The sequence below is a fragment of the Camarhynchus parvulus genome, chromosome 4A (assembly GCF_901933205.1).
Source record: "Camarhynchus parvulus chromosome 4A, STF_HiC, whole genome shotgun sequence".
NCBI lineage: Eukaryota > Metazoa > Chordata > Aves > Passeriformes > Thraupidae > Camarhynchus > Camarhynchus parvulus.
Window position 1 is genome coordinate 6,055,748 of NC_044600.1, and position 27,314 is coordinate 6,083,061.

Sequence of the window (27,314 nt, forward strand, 5' to 3'; positions counted from 1 at the left end):
GGATCTCTGTGCTTTGGAGAGCTCTTCAAGGCAAACAAGCTGGAGAATGAACCTTGCCCAGATGCCACCCTGGCACAGTCAATGCTGGCCCCGAGGGGAAGCAGGGCAGCAGCTGACACCGTCACACACTGAGGGGTCGGGCATCAGGTGCAGTTCAGGAGAGCAAAACCCTCTGATAAAGGGGTGGTTGTGATAGAAAACATTTCCCACAGCACTCTCCCTTTCCATCAGCACTACTGCAGTGGTAGAGCCTCAGCCCTGGATGCCAGGTGGCTTTGGTGGTGTCTCTGTGGATCTTGATGTCTGGTGTAGACAAGCCAAAGAAGAAGCAAGATTTGTCCCTGGTTTTACAAGCCAAGTGACTCAGAATATCAGAAACAGAATGGGCTATTCTGCATTTAAGGGTATGCAGACCAATATGCCATTGGGAGCACCAGTCTAGGGAGCTGCTAAACTCCTGGGAACGTCAGACACCTGACCACAGCTCATCACCACGGTTTGGCAGAGAGTGGCAAACCTACTGTGCCTCAGTCTCCTCCTCTGGCTGTTATCACCCCAGACATACAAGGAGTGGGGTTCCTCCTTTCTCTGGTGCCCCCTGAGGAATGGGGCCAGAAAGGAGAAGGCAGCAGGACCTGGCCCCATGCTCCAGTCTCCAGGATGCTGGGAGGTGAGCTGGGTGCTGCTGTGCCCAGACTGAGCTCAGCCCTCTGCAATCCCACTCACCCAGTTCCAGGATTACAAGGTGGAACAGGCAGCATGTCGCCAACCTTGCAGTGACGCCTTGCAAATCCAGCTGAATGAACACATCACTCATCAGGATGCTCCATTTACTGCACCTGCTGACCAGCATCTGGAAAATTCCTGACTCCTATTACCTCTCTGAAGGCATCACAAATATATCACACCAGGCTATCACATGGGCAACCTGAGTGACTGCCAGGAAAAACCCTTTGGGATTCTGCATTAATCTTCTGCCATGTTGCTATTTACCCTTTTCATCACTTCAGGTGGGTTCTGGGACAGGGCTGATCCTTGTCTAGAGGGCAGTTCTGCAGGGCTGGCAGACACAGCTTGGAAGTGGAGCAAAACCTCCATGGAAAGAGAGGGAGAAGAGCAGGACCCTGAGCCCAGACCAGCTGCAGCCCTGCCATGGGGGGAAGTGCCCTGTGCCCACATGGTATGGCTGACCAGGGGCTATGTGAACGCAGAGTACAATTCCAACACATTCCATCACCCCTCAGTTCCTCCTCCCATCATCAGGCCCTCTAGAGACAAGTCCCACGCTGCTTCCCAGGCAGGGGACACACACACTGCCCATGGAGAGGGTCCCCCAGGAGCTGTGTGATGGGACAGGGGCTGCAGACCACCCCCTTTGCCCCTGCCCCCAGCAGTGCAGATGGGCTTTGGAGCTGGGAGGGGATTTGTTTGCTTTCCTTCTCACCTGGCAGAGCCTTTGCCCATTTGACCACGTAGACCAGCTGCCTCTCCCCAAGCTCATTCAGGCTGGTCAGCAGGTTGGAGAAGGAGTCAGGCTGGCTGTTGTCATGGCCAGCACACACCACCCCAGGCTCGATGGCCTCCAGGACGTTGAGGAAGATGGGCTGGCACTCATAGCCGTCAATTCGTGTCATCACCAGCTTGGGAGCTTGCTCCTCCGTTGGGCTGGACGAGCTGGCTCCCTCCATGTCATCCTGAGCCTTCAGGTTACCCAGTTTCTTCAGCTTGCGGGCTGTGGGAAAGATACAGTTTAGTGTGATACTTAAAAATATGTTAAAAACATGTCAGGGATTCTTGGCTCCATCATTGTAGTTATGAGGAAAGGAAAAGTGATGACCAGCAGCAGCTCCTCCCTCAGTGGGCACTGCCCAAGGAGTGCCCTGGCATTGCAGTTCTCACCTAAGGACAAGAGGAGAACACACTGTGTGACAAAATCCATTTTGTTCTTAATCTGACATGGAAAAGAACCAATACCATTCACATCCTCTGTAATGACCAGTCTCTAATTCCCACTTAAAAACAGAGAGGAAGATCCAGACAAGAGACAGAAGAGCTTTTCACTCAAGTCAAACTACTGCTCGTATGCAATCAAAAAGAGGAGCAACACAAGATGATAAACTCAACATACAGTCATGTCCCAGGGAGAAAAAAAACTGCACATGGATGGCCAAGTGGGATTGTCCCACCCCAGACCAGGGCAGAAGCAGGATGCATCTGAGATAAAAGCCTTCTCCCTGCAATGCCTGCTGCCCCACAGCCAGGCTCTCCCAAACACACTGCACACATAATACAGAAAACACATCTCAGAAGCCAGCAGGGGGTTCCAGGGCTGTTTCCCTGGAGTCCCCACTGAGGGGGAGTGGACCCAAGCCGGGAGGTCTCACTCTGCTGTGCAGCCTCATGAGCCCCATCAGCAGAGCTGGCAGGGGGACCAAAGCAGCAGGTGCCTGTGCCCGTGCCCAACATGAAAAGGTGTTTTCCTCACACACCTGGCTCTTAACCACAGCTGCAGCACCCCAGAGGTGTGATACCAGAGGTCTTGGGGAGTCCATGTTCCCCTCATTGACACCAGCATGACATTGCTCAGCACAGGTGGCCTGCTCCTGCCACCCCTCACCAAATCCAAACCCCAACTAATTAGAGAACAAAAGCCAATGGCTTCAGCAGGTAACACAACATCAAATCAGTTGTCCTTGGGGTTTTGGCTCCTTCATTATATGATACTTATCTAGAATTTCCTTTCAGCTGCAATTAGAAAAATAAGCAGTAAAACATAAAAATGTCAAGTCAAAGTGCAGCTCTGTAAATTAACTCCAAATGTTGATTTTTTTTTTGTACTCTGTATGATCTGCTGTATGGGCAATGAAGATAGGCCTCTCCATAAAAAGGGAGGAAAAAGGATTTAATAAAAATAAAGGAGAGCAAGAGGAAAACAGTGCTGCAGCACAGTGTGATGGCCTCTGGCCATCAGCCACTCATTTGATAGGGCCTCTTCTCCCTTGCCTCCAAAGTCACAGCTCTGCCAAGGCCACCACTAACCCACATCCCCAAGTGACACAGCCACAAATCTGTTAAATCCTCCCCAGGGATGGTGACTCCACTTGGGCAGCCTGTGACAGAGTTTGGATTTAGAAATAACCACTGCCCCAGGTCGTGTGCGAGCGAAGCCAAACCCACATGCACAAAACACACATATGGTTTGGTTTAAATGCTTGGGTTTTTTCCCTTAATATTTAATTATCTAGTATGAAAATATCCCAAATGAAGTGAGAAAACAGCAAGCACCTACCGCATTGGCTCTGAAACTGCAGCCACAAACCAGACTCTTCTGTGGCAATGGGTGTTAACTGTGCTATCAGATAGGCCTGGGGTTTGTGCATTCCAGGAGCACTGAAATACTGACATTGCTAGGTGGAGAAAACCTTCAGAGGTAAAGACTGGCTTCCACTCACTCACCTGTGCCAAGCCCCTTTGTGGTGGTGGCTCCTACTCAGCAGGTAATATAAACAAAAATTTAAAACTTGGAGTTATAGACATCTGTAATGTTTTTACTCTAGGATGAGCTAAGCTAGGTAGAAGTCTACATTGCACTTCTTCAAAGCAAGGTGGGAGAAACCTTAGAATATGTGATTAATATTGGGACGCTCCTGCTTGGCTGTCAGCAGGGACAAGGGGCCCAGGGAGCCTCGAGGTACAGCTGCAGCACAGCACTGCCCCAGGCCCTGCAAGCTGGCCTGGGGGTCTCTGGGGATGGATGTGGAAAAAAGCTTAAAGGACACAATTATATATCACAATAAAATATTCAGCAGTGCAAGAACCCCCCAGGAGCACATTTAGAGCAATGGCCAAAGTGATGCACATTTCAAACATCTCCCTTACAGGCACTTCTAAAGCTCTGAGGAAGAAGCACTCTGGGCTCCAGCACCAATTTTCATGATGCCAGGACTTGGGGAAGTTATGGAGACCTGGAAGAAGCTGCTCTTGCACTGGCTATAATGGAGACATCCTGCAGCACACCTTGAGCTCAGCTGCCAGAGGGACACTGAGGAGCTGAACAGACTTGTTTTAGAACTTGCTGCCCTTTGCTGTTTTTATGAACTTCACACCAATCTTTTGAAAACCTGAACCTGTCAAGCTATCAATCTTGTCTGGCACAACAATTTCAGTTGATAATAATAACATTACTGGTTGTGGCAGACACATTTAAGAGATCTGAGTCAATCAGGTCCACATGACTGAAAAGAACTTGAAGGATGTAACAGTAGATAGTATTGCTGAATTATTGCAAACCCCCTAGTGATACATTTCAAGGCATTTGTGCTGAAACAACATCAGACAGGTTTGTCTCTTACAAGGGTGGCTCATTCACCCCAAACCAGATTTAACCATTTTTACTCAACCAGCCCATATGGCAATGTATGGATGGGAAAATAGGGATGAACATTAAGAACAGATGGACTGAGGTCAGCAGACAAGGGCTGATAGGTGTTGGCAAACTGCAGAAGCCATGAGGACACTGAAGATTTGACAACACATCTTGGAGCAAGGAGGTAAGGAATGTCACTTGGGTGGCTGTGTAGGAAGCAAAAGGGTTATTGAGTCACAGGTGACAAATACCCACTGTGGGGACAGAAAATCAATACAATTAGGGGTTTTAATCAAGCAAATCGAGTTGTAATAAAGATCCAATTGCTGTAAATCAATGGCAGCCCGGATGAAAAATCAGATTCAGCCTGATTGTAACACTGATTGTAACAACTGCAATGGCTCTGCAAAAATTGTGTCAAATTCCCCCTGGCTGGATCAATACCCACTGTGTGGTGAGACATGAGCTCTGCTCTGCCCCCAGCAGCTGAACCTGAATTAGGACTGAATTAAACACACCTATGCCTCAAGCCCGGACTTTCACAAGCTTTTGGCTGTTAGTACAGGAGATTTCTAGCCCTACTCTAAACAAAATGAAAGTAATGACACATGTTTGAGTTTTTGCTCCAGCCAGGACCCACATGGTTGCAGTCTGGGGGGCTGCCAGCTCTGGCTGTGGGCTCAGCAGCTTGGAGTGCCCACATGAATAGCCCCTGGCACCTCTCATGCTTCCTGGGCTCAGGGCTGGCAGAAGCCCTGCAGCTGTGCCCACACCAGGACATTTCCCAGGTTCAGGGCTGGCAGAAGCCCTGCAGCTGTGCCCATTCCAGGACATTTCTTGGGCTCAGGACTGGCAGGATCCCTGCAGCTGTGCCCACACCAGGACATTTCTTGGGCTCAGGGCTGGCAGAATCCCTGCAGCTGTGCCCACACCAGGACATTTCCCAGGTTCAGGGCTGGCAGAAGCCCTGCAGCTGTGCCCATTCCAGGACATTTCGGAGGCAGGCCGCAGCTGTGCCCACACCAGGACATTTCTTGGGCTCAGGACCGGCAGAATCCCTGCAGCTGTGCCCACACCAGGACATTTCCCAGGTTCAGGGCTGGCAGGATCCCTACAGCATCTTCCCCAGCAGCAGGAACAGATGCAGTGGGATGGTGGGCACAGGCCAGCACACCAGCAGGACCCAACACACTAAAACAGCATTATCACTGTTTTTTTGCTCTTTTTTTTTCTCCTTTTCCCTCTCTACAGTATCTTTTCCCTCTCTATAGAGAGAAGATCCTGCTTAGTGGATACCAGCTTGCAGGTCACTGTGATCTCAATCAATAATGAAGTGCTTCAACACATTGCCATCCTGTTCCAGAGCAGAGCCTGCAGAAGGCATTCAGTGTGTCACCGCCCCCTTCTCCTCCTTCTCCTCCTCCTCCTCCCCCACGAGAGCACCAGGGATATACCCCATCAGTGACTGTAATTAACCACCAGTTAAAAACGACTGGTTGGAGCTTGGGAGTGATTTCAAACGCCCTGCCTCCACTGTGAGAGAGGTTACTGTGGGCAACCACAAGCTTGCCTGTTTGTAACAATTGCCTTTACACCGACATCCAAACCAAATGTAAAATAGACCAGGCAGAACAGGTCAGGGTGACCCAAAGAGCTGAAGAAAAAAAGAAGGGAGCGGGGTATCCGTATTAGCATTAATTTTGTCAGTGTGTCCTGCAGAAGAGGGTTACACTGATGTATGTCTTCTCCTACTTATGGAAACTTCACCAGAAAAAAAGCACTTAAAAATAGTGTAAGAAAAGGGAGGGAGGACTGCACTGCCTTTTGGGATCTTTGGGGAGAAATCAAACGAAACCCTCTGCTCCTTGGTGAGTCACAAATCAGAGCCACTTCAGTAACAAGTCCTTCAAGACAGTGTTGTTGCAGCCCAGCAGCTCTGGAGGCTCAGCCCATCCCAGCAACGGGGTCAGGATTTTACCTAAAATGCTGACACACCCAAGCAGTCTGGGCTGCCTCTGTCCCCCTGTGCTGTGCCTGGCACTGCCAGGGCTCCTCTCTGCAGCCCCAGAAGCCCCCTCAGTCCAGAACTTCCCAGCAGGGGCAGGTCTGTCAGCCCCCTTTTCCAGGATATTTTCCTCCTCACAGAATCACAGGAGGATTTGGGTTGGAAGGGACCTTAAAGATCACCCAGTTCCACCCCCTGCCATGGAAAGGGACACCTTCCACTGTCCCAGCTTGCTCCAAGCCCTGTCCAAGTTTTCAAGGCCTTGGAAACTTCCAAGGATGGGGCAGCCACAGCTTCTCTGGGCACCCTGTGCCAAGATCTCACCACACAGGGAAGAATTTCATCAAATGTACTCAACAAGGAGACACCCAGTGATCAACACCAGTTTATAGACTATGAGCAGAAAACCTCAGATTCTGGATATCAGCACCCTGTCAGTTTTGGGGGTTTGGGAACAGAGACAAATTGTAACAAGGACCCTCACCAGGGACACACAAGCAGCTTCCATCCTGCAAAAGAAAACACCGAGCTTTTAATTTCACCAAGAAATTGCTCCTTTCTGCCTTGGAATAGTCCCATCAAAAGAAGGGAGTGCTCTGCTCTGAGGCTTCAGGAGCCAGAACCAACTCACCCTGCTGTTTAATTTTTTTTTAGATTCACAAGGTTTGAAATCAGGGAAAAATACGTTTCCTGAAACACAAAGAAAAGCTATTGAAATTCCCCATTTTGCTAGTAGAACCCTGAAAATATTTCCTGAGTGTGTATCCATCAGTCTCATTTTCCAGCCACTTACTGGCTGTTCATCCCCCAGGGGACACAGAGGGCCCCAGGAGGGGACCCCGGCCGTACCTCCGAGCGTCATCCCGGCCTCGTAGCACTTGCGCAGGCGGCACGAGGGGCAGTTTTTCCGCCGGAACTTGTCGATGGTGCAGTCATTGCGGCTGGCACAGAGGTACTTCTGTTTACCTAAAACACCAGAGAGACACAGCATGGGTGCTGGGTGCCAGCAGAGAGACAGGCTGGGCTCTTTTGGGATCACCAAGGGCAGCCTGGTTCTCGTTTTTTAATGTCATCCGTCTATCTGTGTCATCCATCGATCCAATGTCATCCAATGTCATCCATCCATCCAATATCATCCAGTGTCATCCAATGTCATCCATCCATCCATCCATCCATCCATCCATCCATCCATCCATCCATCCATCCATCCATCCATCCAATACCATCCAATGTCATCCATCCATCCAATGCCATCCAGTGTCATCCATCCATCAGCCATTGCAGACCAGACCCCACGGTTTGATCCTTCTGCCACAATACTCACCTATCAGTCCCCTCAGAGCCGTGATGCTGTACAGACCTTTTTGGGACTGAATTATTTTTTGTGCAACCCGTTGACACCAGCTGGGTCTGTTGTATCTACAGATATTGGGGTTGAGGAGTTGCTGCTCCACAGGTGAGTCTGATGTCACCCTGTCCCCTGGGATGTATCTGCAGTCAGCCAGGAGGGAACTGGGATCAGCAACTCCCTGTACAGGGGATCTTGTGCAGCCATGGGTTTTGGGGAGGTGCAGGAAATTCAGAAGTTACTTATGGTCAGAGTCACCCATACCTCAGACTCAGCCTGCACTCACTCAGAAAGCAGCCTGTGCAGCTCCAGGCCACAGCTTTTTTTCACTGCCCCATATGCCAGACAAGCCAAGAATCATCACTTTTCCTGTCAAGTTTGAACACATTTACTGGATCAGGATTTATCTGATGTTCTTCAGACTGCTCCAAACCAAAGTGGACTCAGCACACAACAGAGAGATGCAGCTTATAGACCCACAGGCAGCCCACATGGGAAACCTGCCCATGGCCTTTATTTATTGTCCTGAAAGGGGTTACTTTCTTCATTCCTACAGGAATAGCCCGCTGGAGTCATCAGAAATCTATGAATAGGATGAGGCTGAATCCAACCCCTTAAGGTGCCAGTTTTGACATGAGATGCACCAAAATTTGGTGCACAGATTTTACAACCCCCACACCTCCCCCATTGCTGCCCTCACTGCCACTGCCTGAGGCTTTCACAGGGGCTCCTGGGTCTCCCCAGTCATGCCTGGCCACAGTTTTGGCAGGACCAGCTGCCACTGTCACCCCCACAGACCCCCCTGGCAGGGCTCAGCACCCAGCCCACTCCTCCCACAGAGCTCAGGGGCTGCACAAACACCCCATGTTTGACCTTCTCAGAACTGTGCTCTTCAAAGTGGATCATCACCCACCCCTGTGCCTCAGCCATCACCTGCATTACTCACCACATCTCACACCTGTTAAATCATTTTAACACTGTCCTCAGAACAGCTCTTCTCACCTTCTCCCTGGCTCATTTCCCATGAGAGGGATACTGAGGCAAGCCTCGATGACACCTAAACCCCTAAGGACCCTAAGGGGAGCACAAACACCATCCTCCCTTTCAGCAGCTCATTGAGGAGGAGGATGAGTAACAAAGAACTTCAGCTGAAACTGGGTTACTTGCAGTTATTTTTGTGCCAGGGGCACCGAGCGCTGAGGCCACACTCGCTCCACTCAACCTTCTTAGGTTCTCACAAACGGGCGCCCTACTTTCTGGGGAACAGAGAGCTGCAAGGAGATCTGGCTGCCTGAGCCCCCCAAGGGCGTTCCAGGATCAGGCACAGCTGTGTCAGGAGCAGCACCCCCAGCCCCAGGCCCCTGCTCACCCCCAGGATCTGGACAGACCCCAACACGTGGGCTCATCCCCACCCTGCTCTGCCCCCAGGGGAGGGAGCACGGATGAGGTTTGGTAGTGGAGTCCAAGCCTTGCTCCATGAGGCCACTGTGCTGTTTCCCATCTGCTCCTCAGCAGCATCTCCCAGCTCCAGAACTGCTGAGAAGGGACATGGAGAGGGAGCCTTTCCCATGAGGCAGCAGCAGCAGAGGGGCCCAGAGGACAAACAGGGCACGCTGGAGGAGGCTGCAGGATGGCAGTGCCACCCCAGAGAGAGCAGCACAGGCTGTGAGCTGCAGCCACAGCTCTCCCCAGTCACGGTACAGTGACACTGCTGACATGGCCAGGCCAGCTTCATGGTTCATGGACAGGCTCTTTGGGGCAGGAACCTGCTCTCTGTTGTCTGGGCCAGCACAAGTGAGCCCTGTTTACTTTATGCTGTTCTCCAGGAACAAAAAGAGAACCCAACAGCCACAGCAGGTCATGGTGCTGCTGCTGCTGGGCGTGAGAATGAGCTGAGCTCACCTCATCCTAATTCCTGGGGATGTGGAGATTTCCCCTTAACCACCAGGAGAGGAACCACCAGCTCTAAAAGGCAGGAGAACAGGGAAGGGTGGCTGGAACGTGCATGAATTCCTTCCCTCTGAAGTGAAGTTCCTTCCCTTCTCACACACAGAGACCTGTTTCTAATTTCAGGGCAATTCACTCTCTTCATTCCAGAGCAAGGTGAGACATTTGAAATCAGCTGCTCTTTAAATAAAGATAAATGTGCTGGTTTTTCCTTCTCTAGAGTTTAACACTGAAACTACTTCTTTGTTTTCCTTTTCTCCCCTGCAAACAACAGAGGTGTTTTCTCATGCCACTCAAGGCAGAGGCTCTTGCTTTGCAAACCTGTACATACAGGTCCAAACCTCACACCCATTCTGGGGTGCTCCCTAGCAGTCCTGCTCTTTGCAAGGCCCATCACCCAGCCTGTCCTTTCCCCATAGACCACTGCCCAGCTGAGGACACTGCAGATGTCACCCAGAGAAGCCCCCACATCCTCCCCTGCCCCCAGGTCCTGTCTGACATGTGCACAGGTGAGGGAGGAAGTCACACCCAGCAGCCTCTGCCTTCCAGACCAGCACAGGCACCCCAAGAGAGCATCTTTGCAGCAGCCCCCACCATGAACACACTGCAGTGCCAGTGTCCCCTCTGCTGGGAACATTCCCCCCACCTTGGGCCCCTCCTGGGCCCCCTCACAGCAGGCAGAAGGACTCTTCCACCACCTCCAAGCCCTCCCGCTCATCTCCTGGGAGCACAGCACACACTGGGAGCCAAGGGGAAGAGCTGCTCTCCAGGTCTGCTTGACTAAAAATAAAGATTTATGGAGGTGAGTTGCTCAATCTAGAGGAATCATCTAACTAACAGCCTGTTGCCACATGAGCTGTTGTGCCCAGACGAACTTTCTCCTCCAGACAACAAAGTAATCTCTGCAAACATCTGGAGCAAGATACACGACCATAAATGTGAAAAAACCAGTAAATGCCTTTTGGAAGACAGAGATCCTCATATTTCAGGACATAAACTGAATTTTAACAGCTGGAGGATGAGGCCAAGCTTTCTGCAAAAGCAATTCCCCTGGGTCTCATGTAACCATGGAGGCTCCAGGGCTCCCCTGGAAAGCCTCTGCTCCTTGGGGCTGTCACCAGCAGGGCCATGCCCAGAGCTGAGCCTGTGGGTTTGGTGCTGGCACCATTCCCATGTGACGCTCCCATTAATAACCCAGGAGGGCTCAGCCACAAAGCTCCCAGGAGCCAGCACTGAGCCACTCTGAGGAACTGCCTTTGCAAAGTTGTTTCCTGAATAGCCTTCTGTATTCACCAGATGGTACAGTGAGCGTAGGGAAAGCACCCAGAGCTTTCCCTGTGCTCTGGTCATCCCATCTTTTGCTCTCCTCATGACATTTTAAGGCAAATAACACCCAAACAGTCATGAGAAACCCACCACTGGAGCATCATGATGCTGCAGCACCACTGAATCTTCTGCAGACTCAATTTCTTTGCATGTCATATCAGCCTGGGAAGGAGGAGAGAGTTTTTTATACCATGGCGAGGATCTTTGCAAACATTTACTTTAACTTGGTGTCATCTTGAAATCTGGCAAGAAACTGTTGAGTTGGCTCAGAGACATCTCTCTGGTGTAAGGCTAATCCTCAGCAGGTCAGAACATAGAACACTAATCCATATGGAGAATGATGGAGGCACTCAGAGCAGCCTGCACAGCAGCCTGGCTGGGTGCCTGCTAGGAAAATTGCCAGATACTGTGTTATTTTTTTCATTTAGCACTCTGCTATTTAAAGACAGCCCCATCAGAGGCACAGCCCAAAGCATCCCGGTCCTACACTGCCAGGAACGTTGTGTGGAGGCAGCTCTGGGCTGGCTAAGGTCACCAGCAGATCTCAGAAACCTCAGAGGGACAAGGAAGGTCTGCTTCTCTCCAGGAATATATGCAGAGACACAATGATCCCCCTCCTGGACAGAATGGGAGAGCAGGAACACTGGGCTGCTCACTGACACAGGAGCTGCCTTGTTTGAAACATTTTTCTGTTTCAGGGACAAGGGTGGCATCACAAGGACTGAACTCCCATGTCTTCAACCCACCTCAGCCATGCTCACCACACCCAGAGGTGTCCTGCCTGTAGGGAAAAACAACATCTGTGCTCAGCTGGATGAGCTTTTTGCTCAGCAGATGAGGAGGGGGAGCCCTGCTTTGTGGCAGCAGGGGAGCAGCAAGCACCCTGGGGACAGAGCAGCCACCCAGCCCTCTGGACTCTCCCTGCTGGGACCCTGGGGCTGGTGACTGCGAGGGAGAGCTGGGCTTGGTCACCAATCAAGGGTGGTGACCCTGCAGGTGAGGCAGTCCCCAGCAATCTGTGGGGTGTGCTTCAGAGCTGGCCCAGACACAGCCTGGACATCTTGAGAGAGTCTGTGAATCACAAGAGCCAGAAAAACAAGACAGGACAACATTCCTGCCTTTTCTATTAACTCTTCAGCATCTTTCTGGAAAAAGCAGTTGAACCTGAACTTGTGAAAGCCCCCAAATCTGTCAAATATTCCATCAAAGCAGAGGTGACCTGCTCCTGCCCATAAACCCCTCAGTGTGTCCAAAGGGAAGAAGCATCAGTGTCACAACCTTTTTTTTTTAATCTTTTCCCTTTCTCACTCCTTAGAAGCCAGTGCATGTCTATAAAACCCCCTTAAGTATCCCTGCCAGATAAGTTCACTATTATCTCAGAAGAATATAATAAAAAGGAAATGATGTGCCCAGCTATTTCCCTCCCCTCCAAGATGCTGTTTGTGCTGCTCCAGTCACAGCCTCTGCTGCTCCCTCCACTAAAGGCTGTGGCTTGACACCAGCACCAGGAAGGTAACAGGTTTCTTTTCTCATGGGGAAGCATTTTGATCTACTGCTGTAAAGTCTCCAAGGGCGACCTAAGGCTTTCTGAGAGGCATTTTATGGATTTTAAAACATGAGAACGCGCTGAAATATCAGCTTTCAGTAATGCTGCTCTTAAGAAGGAAGAGATCTGTCTGGAAACTCACCAAAAGTTAGAACAGAAATCACCACCTGCCATCTCTGCATTCAGTACCTATAAAGGAGCACAATTTATTGTCACTTCCCCAAAATAAAGACTTAGCCATGTACCTCAGGGTAGCATAAGATGAAACCTGACAATTTGGCAGCCCCCTGCACACACATATGGCTCCTCAGGAGAGACAAAGGGCTGCTGCCCAATCTCAACACAGCCAAAATTAACACTAAATTAATGATATAACACCACCAGGAGAGGGAACAACTCCAGGGCACGTGCCTCAGAGCAGCCCAGGCTGCCCCTCTGCCCGTGAGCACCTCTGGTCCCTGAGATCCACCCTGGTGCCAGGGCAGCCCAGCTCCCACAGACACCCGCAGGCACAGGCACTCCAGCAGCACTTCATCTGACTGAGAGCCAAGCCTCCACTTACTATAAATCAACAATAACTTGCTGACTTAAACAAGCATCTGTTATTTACTCTGGCTGCACAAGCCAACCCACTTGGCTTGACACAGAGCTGGTGTGCAGCAGAGACAGATCTGCAAATGATTTACTCGGGAGAAATATGCAAAGTTTGTTAACTATTATTTGACTGCCCTTTTTGGCAACACTGATGTCCCCTGTGGCACAGCCCCTATTCTTCCCTGAATCAGCACTGACAAGTTGGCTCCTGGCACAGAGGAATGAGGGAAACACGACTCCAACAAGAGGCAGGATAATGCTAATTGATCGAATTGATGTAGAAGGAGCATTCTGACAACAGCAGGTGAGCACCCCTAGCCCGGGACCTCTGCTCATGGACAGGAGAGGCTGGGCACAGGGGAAGGTTGTTGGTGAGACAGAAGCTCCATCTTCTTTTTGCTGCCAGCCCTCTCCCAAGGACACCACGGCCAGTGACACCAGCTGCCCACATAAATTGTATTAGCAAGAAGGAAACATGACGGCTCGTGTTGGTTCATCTCTCCTGACAGCAAGCCTGATGAGTGACCACAGGCACGTTACACTGCTGGACAGTTCATCTCCCACACCAGAGGCTCTCACTGCTGCCCAAGAACCACAACTCTGAACTGCAGGTAGAAACCAGCCATTGCTGAGGCACAGCCTGAGGAAACAGCTGGGCTGGGTGCTCCTGCTTGTTCATTGCCCAGGAAAGGTGGTACAGAGATCTCGCTGTTGAGAGGGAACATCTGGGCTCACACTTATCCCTAGAGACCCTGACACTATGGAGCTGGACATGAAGGAGGAGTTGCTTTCTCATGGGCTGGGGAGAAGGAACACAGACCCCAAGGTCAGAGCAGGGCTCCTGGTGGACAGAGGGTTGTGCTGTTTCTTGGGCAGTCACCCTCTGGAAGGGCTGCAGGAGAGGAAAAGCCTCCCCTGAGACCACAGGTGGGCTGATGGGAGCTTAGAGCACTCTGGAGAGTCAAGAAGAGAAGCAGGAACTGACTGCTCCAGGCTCTCACCAGGTCACTACGATAATAATGGAATCACAGAAACATTTGGGTTGGAAGGGACCTTAAAGACCCTCTTGGTGCACACGCCTGCCATGGCAGGGACACCTTCTCAGAGATGAGGCTGCTCAATGCCACTGGAAAGAATTATATTTTGGCAAACTGGTTTGGCTACTTTTTGAGAAGAATCTGTAAAATGAAATTACAAATGCCAGAGAGAAAAATCAATTTATCCTTGATTTTTCTCCCTTCCTGGTTTAAGAAATCTGAGAATACCGCTACAATGAGGCAGTGACCTTCCCTCTCCTGTCTCCATTACCTTCAGCTGCCCGTTTGAAGAACACTTTGCAGCTCCCACACGTCAGGGCTCCATAGTGGCACCCAGATGCTTCATCTCCACAGATCAGACACGTCTTCTGAGGTGGGAAGTAATAATCAATGGGCAGGACATGGTCACGGCCTGGATCCAACCTGCAGCATAAACCAGAGAGGACAAGAGAAGGGTGAGAAAATGTGCTCAGGGCAAGCTGAGGGGAGCAGGGTCCTGGCAAACCCAGAACTGCAGTGATGGATCAGCCAAGCACTGAGCAAGGGGGTGAGCAAAGCAACAGCTGAGGCAAGCCTGGCCCTGACCATGCAGAGACCCTGCCCACTGCGTGCAGTGTGTGACAAAGTGTGACAAAGTACAGTGACAGTGACACACAGTGACAGCACAGCCTAGGGACAGAAGGTGACTGAGACTGCCTGTTGCAGTGCTCATGGAATTTTGGCTTCAATAATGAAGCTCATGCACCAAACAAGGCAGAGCATGACACTGCCAGCCACTTGATGCCACGTTAGCCACCAGCACCTGATCCCCTTCTCCAACACCTCACCATTGCACACACCCAGATTCTCCTTTCTCAGCTGGTACCATCCCTCCCCAACCTGATCTGATCTGTTTGATCAGATCCATGGAGAAACTGCTTTTCCAGAGGGCATGGTAGGAGGAGAGGGGCTAATCCAAATCAGGAGCCAACATGGCCAAGCAGTTTGGGAAGCACCAGCACGTTGAGTTAATTACCAGAACTCATTTACCTGCAACCACTGAATGAGGCAATTAGCTTTTAAGAGTCTGCAAGTCACTGCAACTTTTGCATAAAATTAGATCCCCTTTAATTTTTGGCATTGTTTATTGCTTGCAGGTGAGCTCTGAGAAATCAGCTTACATCAACAGTGAGTGTGACAAAGATGGGACTTCAAAAAAACCCTTATACCCAGAAAAGCCCCACTGTCCTCGCCTGTCCCTCACCTGGGAGCTGCGCAGATCCCACCTCAGTAACTGGAGCAGCAATTTCATCCTCAGTTCTTATGGTAGAAACCTTCTGAGTGATTTCTCATCTCTTTGACAGGAGCAATCAGTGACTGATCTGTAGACGCAGCTCAACCGCCCTTCCCCAACCATCTCCATTTCCAAGGCTTTTCTGGAATTACTGATTAAATGGAGGAGGCACAGTTGGTTGCACCATGCCTGCCACACTCAAATCCTGTTGCAACCAACATGTTCCTTTCTTGGCTTAGATGGCATCCCACCTGTCCTCCTGGTGTGATCCCACCACCCATCTCAGGGTGCTCCCACATCCCCCCATGCGCTCCAGAGCCCTGGCACTGGGTGAGAGGGGCTGCTGGAGAGCAGATCCTGCTGAGGAATACCAGCAGCACATAGAAAAGCCTGGCTAAAAATGTCTTATCTATCCAGAGTGTTTTAGGTTCACACATAACAGGCCTTCCTGCTAATGGCCCAACACCTCTTTTCTCCTCTCTGTGCAGTCAGAAATCCAGCAGTGCTCATTTCCCTGCATCTCCCCCATGCTCAGCACTGTGTGCCATGAGCAGCAGGTGTCGTGACAACAGACACGGGACTCCCAGAGGACCCCGGGGTGTTTTTGAGGATCAATTATCTGAAACTGCAAGGCAGCTTTGAAACTGAGTGGCTTCTGAAACAGCTTTTAAAGAGCTGCTCATGTATGGAGAGATTTGTGCAAGTGCAGAAACACCTTCCAGCAGGTGTGCATTGAGAGTACCCCATACACGTGCCCCTGCCAGGGACGGGGCTGGGCAGGGCTCCCTGCACACCCCTCCATGCTCAGCCACCCTTGTCCCCACTGCCACCAACAGATGGAGACTGCAGGACACTGGCTGACATTGAAGGTGATTCCTGGCCATGAGACAGGCTCCTCCTGGGGTAAGGAGTGGGGTAAGTGTGGGGTAAGTGTGCACAGCCCCACATCCCAAAGAGCAGGAGATGGTATTTAAGCAGCTGGGGAGTGGTTCTACCACAGGCCCTGCAGCACCAACGGGGTTCCCTGCCAGCAGCCACTGCCCAGAGCCAAAGCATCTGCCCAGGAATGCCCTTGACTTCAAAACAACGCCAGTTTGTCTTTTTTATTTTTAGAGAGAGAATTGCAAGAAAAACATAATGTGAAAATGTTCTAGCAACTCAGAATGAGCTATGCTAATGGTTCCCTTAATGATCCATTTTCCACTTTCCAAGAGACATTTACAGGGTGTTCTCAAAACGTGCAGGTAATACATAACACAGGCCAATGAGCCAAAGAGGTGCCTGGAGAAGCTGCAGGGCTGGCAGCACTCTGGGCAAAGCCCCAGGTGCCACCTGCTCCACGGTGCCAGAGCACAGCAGTGCCACAGCCTCTCACCACCACTGAGGGCACAGGAGGGACTCTGGCTGGAAGTTTGTACTCTGTGGGGCTGTGCTGGCCCTCAGAGCCACAAGAGTGCTCAGGTCAGACCAAAACAACTGCAGGGGGCTCGCAGCTGGCACGATGTGTGGCAAATGTCAGCTCCACTGCAGGGCCCAAAGCAGGGCAATAGCGGCCGGGGCAGACACAACTGGGAGCACGACGGCAGTGGCGGAGCCAGAGCTGCCCCCAAGGCCAAGGTCGTGGCTGTCACAAAGCAGCTTGGTGGCTTTTGGGGGCAGGGAAAAACAACCTTGGTATCTCTTCTACAGCTCTAGGATGAGTTTTACTCTCGTTTCAGAAGGGTTCTGTAAGGAAATGGAGGATTTGCTGAGCTCCCCTTACACACAAATATTTCTGGGGAGTAGGAACTATCATGTGATGAAGCATTTGTTTGTCATTAGTTAAATTTCACCAAACAGCCACATTTCACAACAGCCCCAGAAAGCCAAGAGAAGGCACTGGTAAAAGAGGAGCCAACCATTTCTCCCAAACCACAGAGGAAGTTTCCATTTCAGCAACAGCTGGCACAGGCTGCTCGAAAGGAGCCGTGGCACAACTGCCCTAAGGCAGTCCAGGACACAGTCATGGCAGCTGCCACACACCCCCAGCTCATCCCACACAGGAGCCCCAGAGCAGAGTACTCTGGTCCCATACTCCCTGAGGAAAGGGGGTTTGCACCTTCATCCATGCTCTGTCCAAAACCTGCACATCTGTGATGCTCAGGAGGGTGTTGAGACCAGAACTGAGCCAGCACTCACACACAAACTCAGGTGACACAGAACCCTACCCAGTCATTTCAAGTACTGTCATTTCTGAGACACTCTGATGTTATCAGGGGGAATCTCTGCCTTTAAAACAGCATGACATTCTCTAATCCAATATTAATTGGCTTGCCCTCAGTGCAGCTGTGGTGCTCCTGCCTGGATGAAGTTCTGTGACTCCCATCAATAGGCCAGACCCATGCTCAGCAAAGGGCACGACTGCCCACTTTGGGCACATCCTCGTGTCCCCTTGCACTGGCATTTGGCTGCTGCTGGCTCCAGCCAGAGCAGAGCCAAGCCTGCACTCACAGCCACCACATCACACTCATCCAGATAAAAAGACCTGCACAGAAACTTTAAAGCATTCATCTGTTAAAATGCTTTCAGCCATTTAATCTATAAACATGCAGCTTTGTACACTGAATTCATGTCCTTTCTGCTAAATAGCCTTGAGTATTTTCCAATCTGCTCATGCCTTGTTTTTGTGTGCGATGGCAGCAGAGGCACGACAGCATCTGAGAGCAGAGCAGGGTGCAGCTTGAGCCCCAGGCCTGGTAAACACACACAGTAACAGGATCCTCACTGGATTTAAATCATTATTAGCAGATGACAATGGGTTTTCCAAGCATCCCAGCAGGGCTGGCTGGCAGGAGGAGCAGACCTCAGAGAAAGCAAATGTCCTCCCACCAGCAAATCTCCCACCAGCAACGAGCAGCCTTGGCTCTCCAGCCCTGGCACTGCCTCTGGGCCCAAGGGGCACAAATAGCTTCCACAAGCACAGCTGCACAAATCCCTTCTCAAATCCCCAAATTAAACTCTGGGGTTTTGTTTTCAAACACTCTGTTTCCTTGTTTTGACAGTTTGTTTTTCACACAGCGCATCCCCACTGCAGCTGAAGCCCCACCGCTCCCAGCCCTTTTCTCTCCTCTGCTCCTCTGTGGTGCATGAAGGCCTGGAGCAGCATGGACCCAGCCACTGCTTGTCCCTGCACCCAGGGGACAGCCCCAGCCTGCCACCTGACCAGCTGAGGCAGTGCACATAACCCAGCCTGCCAGGGAGTCCCCTCATTTAATGGCCATCCTGGGCTCTCACCTTTCAATCTTTCACAAGGAAGAAGCAGCAAATGAGCTTGCAAAGGTGAAAGGTTTGCTACACCTGGAATGCAAAGCCTGGGAGAAGCCACCCTGCAGCCTTCTGCACCTCACCGGTGGCCACAGCAGAGGCTGCTGCCCACATTTGGTACAGCTCACACCAAAACTTCTGCCTCAGAGCCTGATGTCCATCCAGAGGCTCAGGGAGCAGCTTAAATAAATCAGCTCAGTGAAGATGGAACACTTGATCCCCCAGACAGAGCAGGTACCTATGAAAAGAGATGGCACAAGGACATTGCAAGGTCCCTTCAGATGGGAACTCACCTGATTATAAAGCAAAAAAAGGGGACAAAAAAGCAAACAAGGCAGGCTGCAGCCCTGAGGAGCACTCCCGAGGTCATCAGAGCCCTACACTGTGTCCTCCTGGTGACTGCAGAGTCACCTGGAGTCACCAAGGACAGGACCTTGGCATCCTTGCTGCACACAGAACCCTACTTATGTTCCAAGGAAACACTCTGTCCTCACTGATATTTATGCAGTTAGTTTAAGCCACACCATAATCTTCCATTTTTCAAATCCATCTCCTCTGCTCACAAAAAGAAAATGTGCCTGTAAAGAAAATCACAAATAGTGAGACAGTTGATACATACATTTCATGCTCCAAGAGACACTGCTATCATGCCAGATGCAGGTACAGCCTTACAGCTCCCAGGAAAGCGTCCAGGGTGCAGACTTGTGGTGCCACATACCAACATCTTCACCTACAGGAGAAATTTTATCTTTCCCTCTTCCAAAATCAAGCGCACTGATGCTTCCAAAATGCTCTGAAAGAGGGGATGTGAGTTCTCAGTGCCTTTTCTCACAGCTGGTGTGCCAGGCAGATCTCCAGAGGAACAGAACACTGTAGCAGTGTCCAGCCAAGGGGCACAGCACCTCAGGTGAACTGGCCCCCAAGGCCACCATGGTCCCCCAGCACCCCCAGCTAACCACAGCATCTGGTACAGGGCTATCAAGAGAAACCCCAGGCAGAAGGATTCCAATCAGTGTCTCACATGAATTTGGAATTTAATATGGCAACAAGGATCAAGTTGTGCTGATGGCCTGAGGTCAGTGGTCGGCTCCCAGCTGGGCTGCTGAGGGATGCCAGGATTCATTCCCAGACTCAGATATTTAAAACACAAAATATTTTCCCCTCTTCCTTTGGCAGTCGAATTATTGCTAAGGAAACCAATGCTGCAAATTCTGCATTTTTATTTCTCCACTGTAGGAAGCATAAGGCAAAACCAGTCAGCAAGAAGGGCAGGACCCAGCATGGAAACATGAGGAGACCACAAATACCACAAATTTGGCACCCAGCTGGGGAGGCACACGGCCCGAGCCAGCAGCCTCCCCCGGGCACAGCACGGAGTCCTGGCATGGACGGGCATGGCAGCAATGAGGAGAGCCCCCCATCTCGGGGAGCAGCCTCCTGCAGCCCTCCTGCAGTGGGGATCACTGCAGCAGCACTGCAGCGCTGGTCCCACCACTCACCAGCAGCACTGGGTTATTTTTAGGCACGTTTCTATCAAGACCCAATCTTTGCAGAGACACAACTGCAGGGGCATAAAAATCCTTTGCCTTATTATGTCTGGGGAGTGGATACAAGCGCTATCTGCAGAACTTCCCTTCAGCTCTGCTGGCAAAGCAGAGTTTCTAGAGGAGACTTCACGACTTGTGCAACACTATCATCTTCCCGCTGCGTCCTCCAAGCGGATCGTGCTGTGACTCATCCCCGACATAAACACGCTAATTATAAATGAAGGTTTCACATATTTAGTGCCAGGTCTCCCTGCAACTCTTAGCCCCAGTCTCAGCAGAACAGGCAACAGAGAAGCAAATTCCCCAGCAACTCACAGCCATTGGCTGACACCCACCAATCCCTCCTGCTCCCCAGACCGACCTTCGTGGCATGCCCGTTGCTCACAGCTGCCCACACCTGCCAGGTGCACACGGACTGGGGCAGGAGCAGGGCAGGACTGGGACAGGAGCAGGGCTTGGATGGTGGGGATGGATGGATGGATGGATGGATGGATGGATGGATGGATGGATGGATGGATGGATGGATGGATGGATGGATGGGCGGGCAGCTGCACCAGCACCAACTCCAGCAGCAAATACCTACAACCCACTGTATCCAGACAGGCATGGGCTGGGAAACAGTGCTTTGATGCCAGTTTGCACTTTTAGTGACATATGGCAGGCACAGCCACACAGGCTGTTCTGGAGGCTGAGAGCATCCCCAGGAAAACACGGAGAGCAGAGCCCTGCAGCCCTGCACCCGGCTGCCTCCAGGGACCTGCGGGCATGGGTGGTCCTGCTGCTATCACAGGCCCATGCTGGAGCCATGCTGGCCCTGCTGGGCAGCCATGTCCAGAGAAAGCCATGGCACGCCGGGGACCAAAGCCCTGCCCACTACCCCTTGCCCGTGCTCTTCCAAGAAGGCGAGGAATGAAAGCAGCCAAGAATCATTTTCTTTCAAGCGTGCCTGCAAACCAAAACACAGATGCCACATCTAATTTTAGGCCTCCCAGCCTTGAGAGTGTTCTCCCGAGTCTGTGTGAGTGAGCAGTGAGATATCATCTCAGGACACGCCGCAGCCGCAGTGGCTGAGCACCCGCCTTGACCCCAGCTCTGCACGGGGCGCAAGGGCAGAGCAGGAGGGCACAGCATGGCCTGGAGTTAACAGATCCTCACAGGGGATCCTGCAGGACACACTGTGCCCCCCTCCACTAACTGCAGTCGAGGGCAGAGGGACTGGCCAGCCACCCTGCTAACCCCAGGCTGCCACTTTCTTCCTGCTGCACATGACAACTGCTTCAACTCAGGCCATAATCCAAGGTTTTAAGCACCCACATGGCAAAAGGGAAGGAGAACTGAACAAGAAGAGAACAGCTATCCCCTGGAACCTTAGCTCCCACCTCAGCTCAGCTCTGCCCAGCCCTCAGCATAGCCCCAGTGGGATTTCTGTCCTGCAGGCTTCCCAGCACTGTGCTCTGCTCCCTTTTCAAACCACCCCCAACACAGCCCAGAATCAAGGACCCAGCACTTGGCACAGGCTGTGCTGCAAACAAGAAAGGGGAAAAGTCCCTGTCTTGCTATTGTTTTTCTAACCATTTAAAGATGCTCCAGAGGACTGGGGAGCAGACCGGGAAGTAATAGATTTCTTTGTAAGGGGAAGATCCTATTATCAGGGAAAAGACTTTTTAACCACAGGGAACACGTGAAAACAAAGCCAATTATGGAGAGCCAGAAAAACGAAATCCATGTGAACAGGTTGAGTTCATCAGGACGATGTCACATGTTCTGGAGCACAGGAGCATGCACAGGGACAATGCCCAGAGCCAGCCCACAGGGATTACAGTCCCCGCTGGACCCACGGCTCCAGGCACGTGTGCCCCAGCCCTGCTCACAGAGCACTGCCAGCAGCAGGAGAGGGAGTGGGGCTGAGCTGGGTTCTCAGTGTCTGAGCAGGGAGAAGCAGCAATGCTTATCCCACACCAAGCCCTGTGCTGCCTGCAGAGGCTCCCAGAGCTCCAGCCACCTCTCCTTCCTGCGGGCAGCACATGGCACAGTGCCTGCCCTCCAGGGACATGTGTGCAGGGGGAAGGAACGCTGCAGGCCCCAGGGTGAGGGGTTGGGATGTTCCTCATAGCACAGAGAACACACACATAATCTGTGTGTGGCGTTCATGGAAAGATGATGAACATCCACGATGTGCACAGGCACACACACGACTCAACAGAAACAGTAAATCACCCCAGCTCTCTTTGCAGGGGGATTTCATTTTCCAGTTGACGCACCCCATTGCTTCCCAGATGAAAGCTATCAACCGAAACAGCACAAGAATTCCTTCTCTGTATTTCTCTTTCAAGAGGAAAGTGGAGCTGCCGAGATATCCCATCCCAGCCCTCCCAAGAGTAGGTCGGGAGCTGTGCGGGCGCTGCTCTGCGGATCGGCGCGAGGGGGAGGAGGCAGGAGCCTTCACCAGGAAATTTGTGATACAGAAACTTGTGCCTGGGCTCTGTTCTCAGCACACAGGCCAAGGTCAAAATGGTTTTTTTCTGCCATTTCTAACCGGCAAAGAAGCAAACACAGCTAAAATCTGAAACAGCAGCCAAAATGCTGAGGGCTGGTGAAAACAGCAGAGAAAGAAGTGTCGTGTCATTTTGGGAGAGACAAGGAACCCCCTCCATCCACCCCTAGGCACAGAGAGCACAAGGGGGAGGAAGCAAACCCCAGGGTTTTCCCACCTCATCCCAGGGACTGAACACATCCTCTGTAAAATGTATTCTGGAGATCTGCAGCCTCCTCTCTGGCATTTGTAGGGATGTTCCTGCTGGCAGCAATTCCAGAAGCACCCAGCGGGATGGGGGTCTGCAAGGTGAAGATGCTGCTGTAACACAGAAAGAATTGCCCTGAGGTTCTTCCCAAACCTGCAGCCAGCCCAGTCTAGTCCCTGCTGGAGCATATTGGTGCAGAGGGAGAGGTCACCCACCAGAATGCACCACCCATGCTTAGGTGACAAAGCCAGGCTCGCAGCAACACGGTCTAGTGGGAGATGTCCCTGCCCACAGAGGGGAGTGCAGTGAAATGGGCTCTAATGCCCCTTCCAAAAAAACCATTCCCTGAGTCTATGACCAGACTCCCCAGGCTCCAGCAGGAGCTGGATCAGGCAGCCAGCAGCCAGGACATCCCCCCAGCAGTGCCTGTCACAGACACCTGGCTACAGACATGAAAGGTAAATCCTCATGACTGCTGCCATGCCCAGTGCATGAGGGGTGGCTGGAGCTCTGCATGGAGCTCTCAAACAGCTCTCCTGCTCTGCACCGTCTAAGCAGTGCTCTGCCAGCCCAGGCACACCCCAGATGTGTCCCAGGAGCACCCAGATCTCAGGGCAGACACACCAAATAGTAAATGTGCCTATGCCTGCTTGCCCCGGCTAAGGCTTCTCACAGCACTCCCTCCCAGGCCCTGTCATTGTCCCAGCATTGGTGGCTGTGCACTGACTCTCCCATCCTGAGTTAAGCCATCTCTTTTGCCCCTGGAGTTGTTTGGGAAGTGACAGCTGCCTTGCCTGTCACGAGGTGTTCAGCCTGCTCCATCCAGCCCCCAGCCAGGCACCACGACAGACCGGCCCCCCAGGAGAAACAGGGGCTCGGCCCAGGAATCACTATTTACTTATTAGGATGGGCTCTCCTCTCCTTTGGATGGCACAGGGAAGGCACCAGGACACCTGTGGAAAGCACGGGTGTAATCCAGCCCTGTGGACACCCAAGCTGCCTGGGGCCGGGTGGCCTGGGAAAAGGGCAGAAGCTATAAATACCTGGGGAACTGGCACATAGTTTTCAGATTATTTCTATTCCTGCAAATCACATAATCTGAGGTCCGTGTCCCTACAGACCAATCCCACCACTCCTGAGGACGTGTCAGCACCTGAGCTCTCTGGCACTATTTGCAGCGGCATCCCCGGGCAGGGGCTGGGGAGCTCCGCGCCAGGGTGCAGCGGGTGACCTTGCTGTTTCTGGCTTCTGTTCAGGCTGAGCAGGGAGCAAAGCAGCACCCTGACAGCAGCTGAGCCAAGCTGACCGCAGGCAAACCGAGCGTGCCCCGTTCCGCACAGGCCCCCGGGGAGCGGCGGCTCCTGCGCGATGCTGCACTCCCGTAACCCGCTCCTGCAAACACTGCCCCGGGGCTGCGCAGGGACACCGGGGCCAGCAGAGGGGCACGGGCCCATGGAGGGGTGCAAGGTCCAGCAGGCTGCTGCAGGACGGTCCCCAGCAGCCGGCACAAAGGCAGCACGGCCCCCCGGGACCCCAGCGCTGAGCCCGCGCTGCGGCACTCACACACCCGGGGCTGCTGTCGGACCTCAGCCCGCAGAAAAGGGACAATTCCCATTTCCACAGCTGCCGGGAGGCTCAATGAATCGCTGCTCCCGAGTGCTTCAGCGGTGCAGTCCTACTGCTGGGAGTGTTTTGATTACTGTTGGAGGATACTTTGAGTCTCACCTAAAAACGCTGGCAAGAAGAATCCGGGTTGCAATGGCTGGATTTAAAGCAGAGCAAAGCAGAGGCACTGCCCACGGCAGGTACCTGGCCAGGGTGAGCCGGACTCCCCCCACCAGGAGGTGTCCCCAGGGAGGCTCATCCCTCCCTCTGCCCCTCACCTGGAGCAGGCAGGGGATTAAGGGTGGTTGGACATGGATGAGCAGCACAGGCACATCAGGGAAGGCAGGCAGCAGTGGTAACAGCGAGAGAATATGGATGGAGAACCTCCGTCACAAGTCTTTGCCATGACAACTGGGCCAGTTCCTTTTCATTTCAATGAGCTCCCTCCTAGCACTGTTAACAAACAGGGCTGGCTCTGGTCCCCACAGTGTGCAGCAACGCTCGATACCAGGGCCACCAGCCACTGCCAGGGCCACTGCTGGGCACGCCTGCACGGCCACCCACCAAAGGCTGATGTGACCAAATCTGCCTCCTAATTGTTTACCAGCATTTATAAATGCTCTGCTACAACAGGAGATGGGACATCTGCCTCCTGTGCATGCTGCATGCTGGATCTCTGGAGGAAAAGAAAGACCTGGAAAGGATCCAGCATCCCCACAGAAATGTTGCCATTGCTGTTTTCCTACGAACATGGTGCAGAGCTGGGCTCATCCAAGGTGAGGGCAGATCACTCTGGTCAATGCCCGCATCTTACCCAATGATGACCCCAATGGGAGGTGCCTGTGCCCCCTGTGCCACATCACTACATGCACGTGGCGGCACCAAGCCGCCCTCCCCAGCTGGCCCAGGCTGTCCATGATGGCTTTGTGGCACTTGCTTTGCACCAGTCTGAGGTGCAGATGTGCCTTTTGCAGAAAATCTTCCAAAAAGAAAATTAACTTGCACAAAGCAATGAGGCTGAGGAGCTGTGCAAGGAGAAATCCTCATTTTTCCTATATATTTTCAACGTTCCAGAGCCATCAACAGCTGCACAGATCTCTGGGATCTACCAGGGCAGCTCTCAGAAACAAACAGTTTTTACTAGAAGACATAGAAAGTCTCCCACTGAATAGTTTTCTTTCAGTAAACACTCATTTGATAAATTTTAAATGTTCACAGGACAATAAAAGAAATACAGTTTCTTTCTTTTGTAATTTTAGTCCACAATCACTAGCAGAAAGTATCCACTGCAAACACCAACCCAGCAGGCTCCAGTGAGTGCTCCAAGTCTAGACAGCAACTGGCAATGGAGAACTAGCAAACTGGGACAGCCACCTTCAAACAGCAATTTATAAAATATGAATGAAGGTCTGTGCCAAGAGTGGAATTCATGGGAATGACAGAAAAACACAAAGAACTGAGCTACTGCTCTCTACTACAAATTGTTCTTAACCCTGTGTAGAGCAATTGTTTTCATTACACCAAAACTACGACTGTGAGATTTCCAATATCTCAGGGAATTTTGTGATTTCTTCCTGCAATATATGGCAGTGATTCCAGCTTGCCTACCAGCTCAGGAGCATGCCCCCCTCACCACGTAGAGACTGACTCCTGATCTGCTCCAGTTTCCTCCAAGCCCGTTCCTCCCCCTGCCCATGGGCAATCTGCACCCGTGGGGACCCGGAGGTGACGCCTGGCACGGACTCAGAGCGGGCTCTTGTCTCTGCTGGAGCCAGTGTGGCCTTGGAGGGTCCTGCTGCTGCGGGGGGAGAGCTGGCATCGCCCCTGGGACACCGCTCACACCGCTCACACCGCCTGCCTCGCTACAGTGTTTCTGCTCTCATTCTTCCCGGGACTGTCCCACACCTTCCTCGCTCTGAGAAACCAGACAGGCAGCGACTTCCAGGAACCGTGGGCTCCGTGCCTCGGGACAGGATTCCAACTCCAGCACCCACCGATGCCAAGCCCCTGGGGCTGGCACCTGTGCCCATGGTAGGGATCTTGTCCTGGGGGAAAATCCCATCTCTGCAGAGGGAATCCTGACTCCTGTCCCCTGGGCTATAAAGCACACTCTCCTGTTCCAAATCTCTCTCCTGTCCATATTTTGACACGCTCTTCTGCCCTCAGAAGCAGCACCAAAGCACTTCCCATTGTTATCTGGCTTTCAGTCTGGAATGAAGTTCTCCCACAAGGAAAACCAATGGTAATGCCAGACTGGCTGCAGGGAGTGGTGCTCATCTGTTCAGTGGACAAACAGCTGTGCAATGGGGATCTGTAAACAGCAGGAAGAATGTAAAAGCTGCATAAGCAGGAGAAGAGCTGCCATGAGCAGATCCTGTGCAGCTTCCAGCCCTAAAGCCTCAGGAAAACACACAAAATACCTGTGTGACTCCAACCCGCCAACACTCTGAAAGCTTTTTGTGGATTGTTTCTTTGGCAAAATTTTCTGATTTGCAGCTGCTGCTTCCAATACCAAGTGCCACATAAAACCTGTCCTTCCACTGCAACCGCACTTGAGAGGAGCCAGGGTGGAATACTCACTGCCGATACCAAGCTCAGGACTGTGGAAGCAGCTGCCAGAGGGTGTAAGAGCTCAAAACCTCAAGATATTTGCAAAATAGGATGGGGAAGCCTAGA

At 52.0% G+C, this 27,314-nt stretch overlaps 1 protein-coding gene across 1 annotated transcript in view; it reads right to left on the reverse strand.

The window, feature by feature from the left end:
• AR (androgen receptor) overlaps positions 1-27,314 on the reverse strand; it is a 35,389-nt gene that overhangs the window by 2,833 nt on the left and 5,242 nt on the right. Inside the window, exons 2-4 of the mRNA XM_030967746.1 lie at positions 14,441-14,592; positions 7,221-7,337; positions 1,445-1,732 (exon numbers count right to left, since the gene is read on the reverse strand). Of these exons, the coding sequence (XP_030823606.1) occupies positions 1,445-1,732; positions 7,221-7,337; positions 14,441-14,592 (557 nt within the window). The remainder of the gene's footprint in view (positions 1-1,444; positions 1,733-7,220; positions 7,338-14,440; positions 14,593-27,314) is intronic.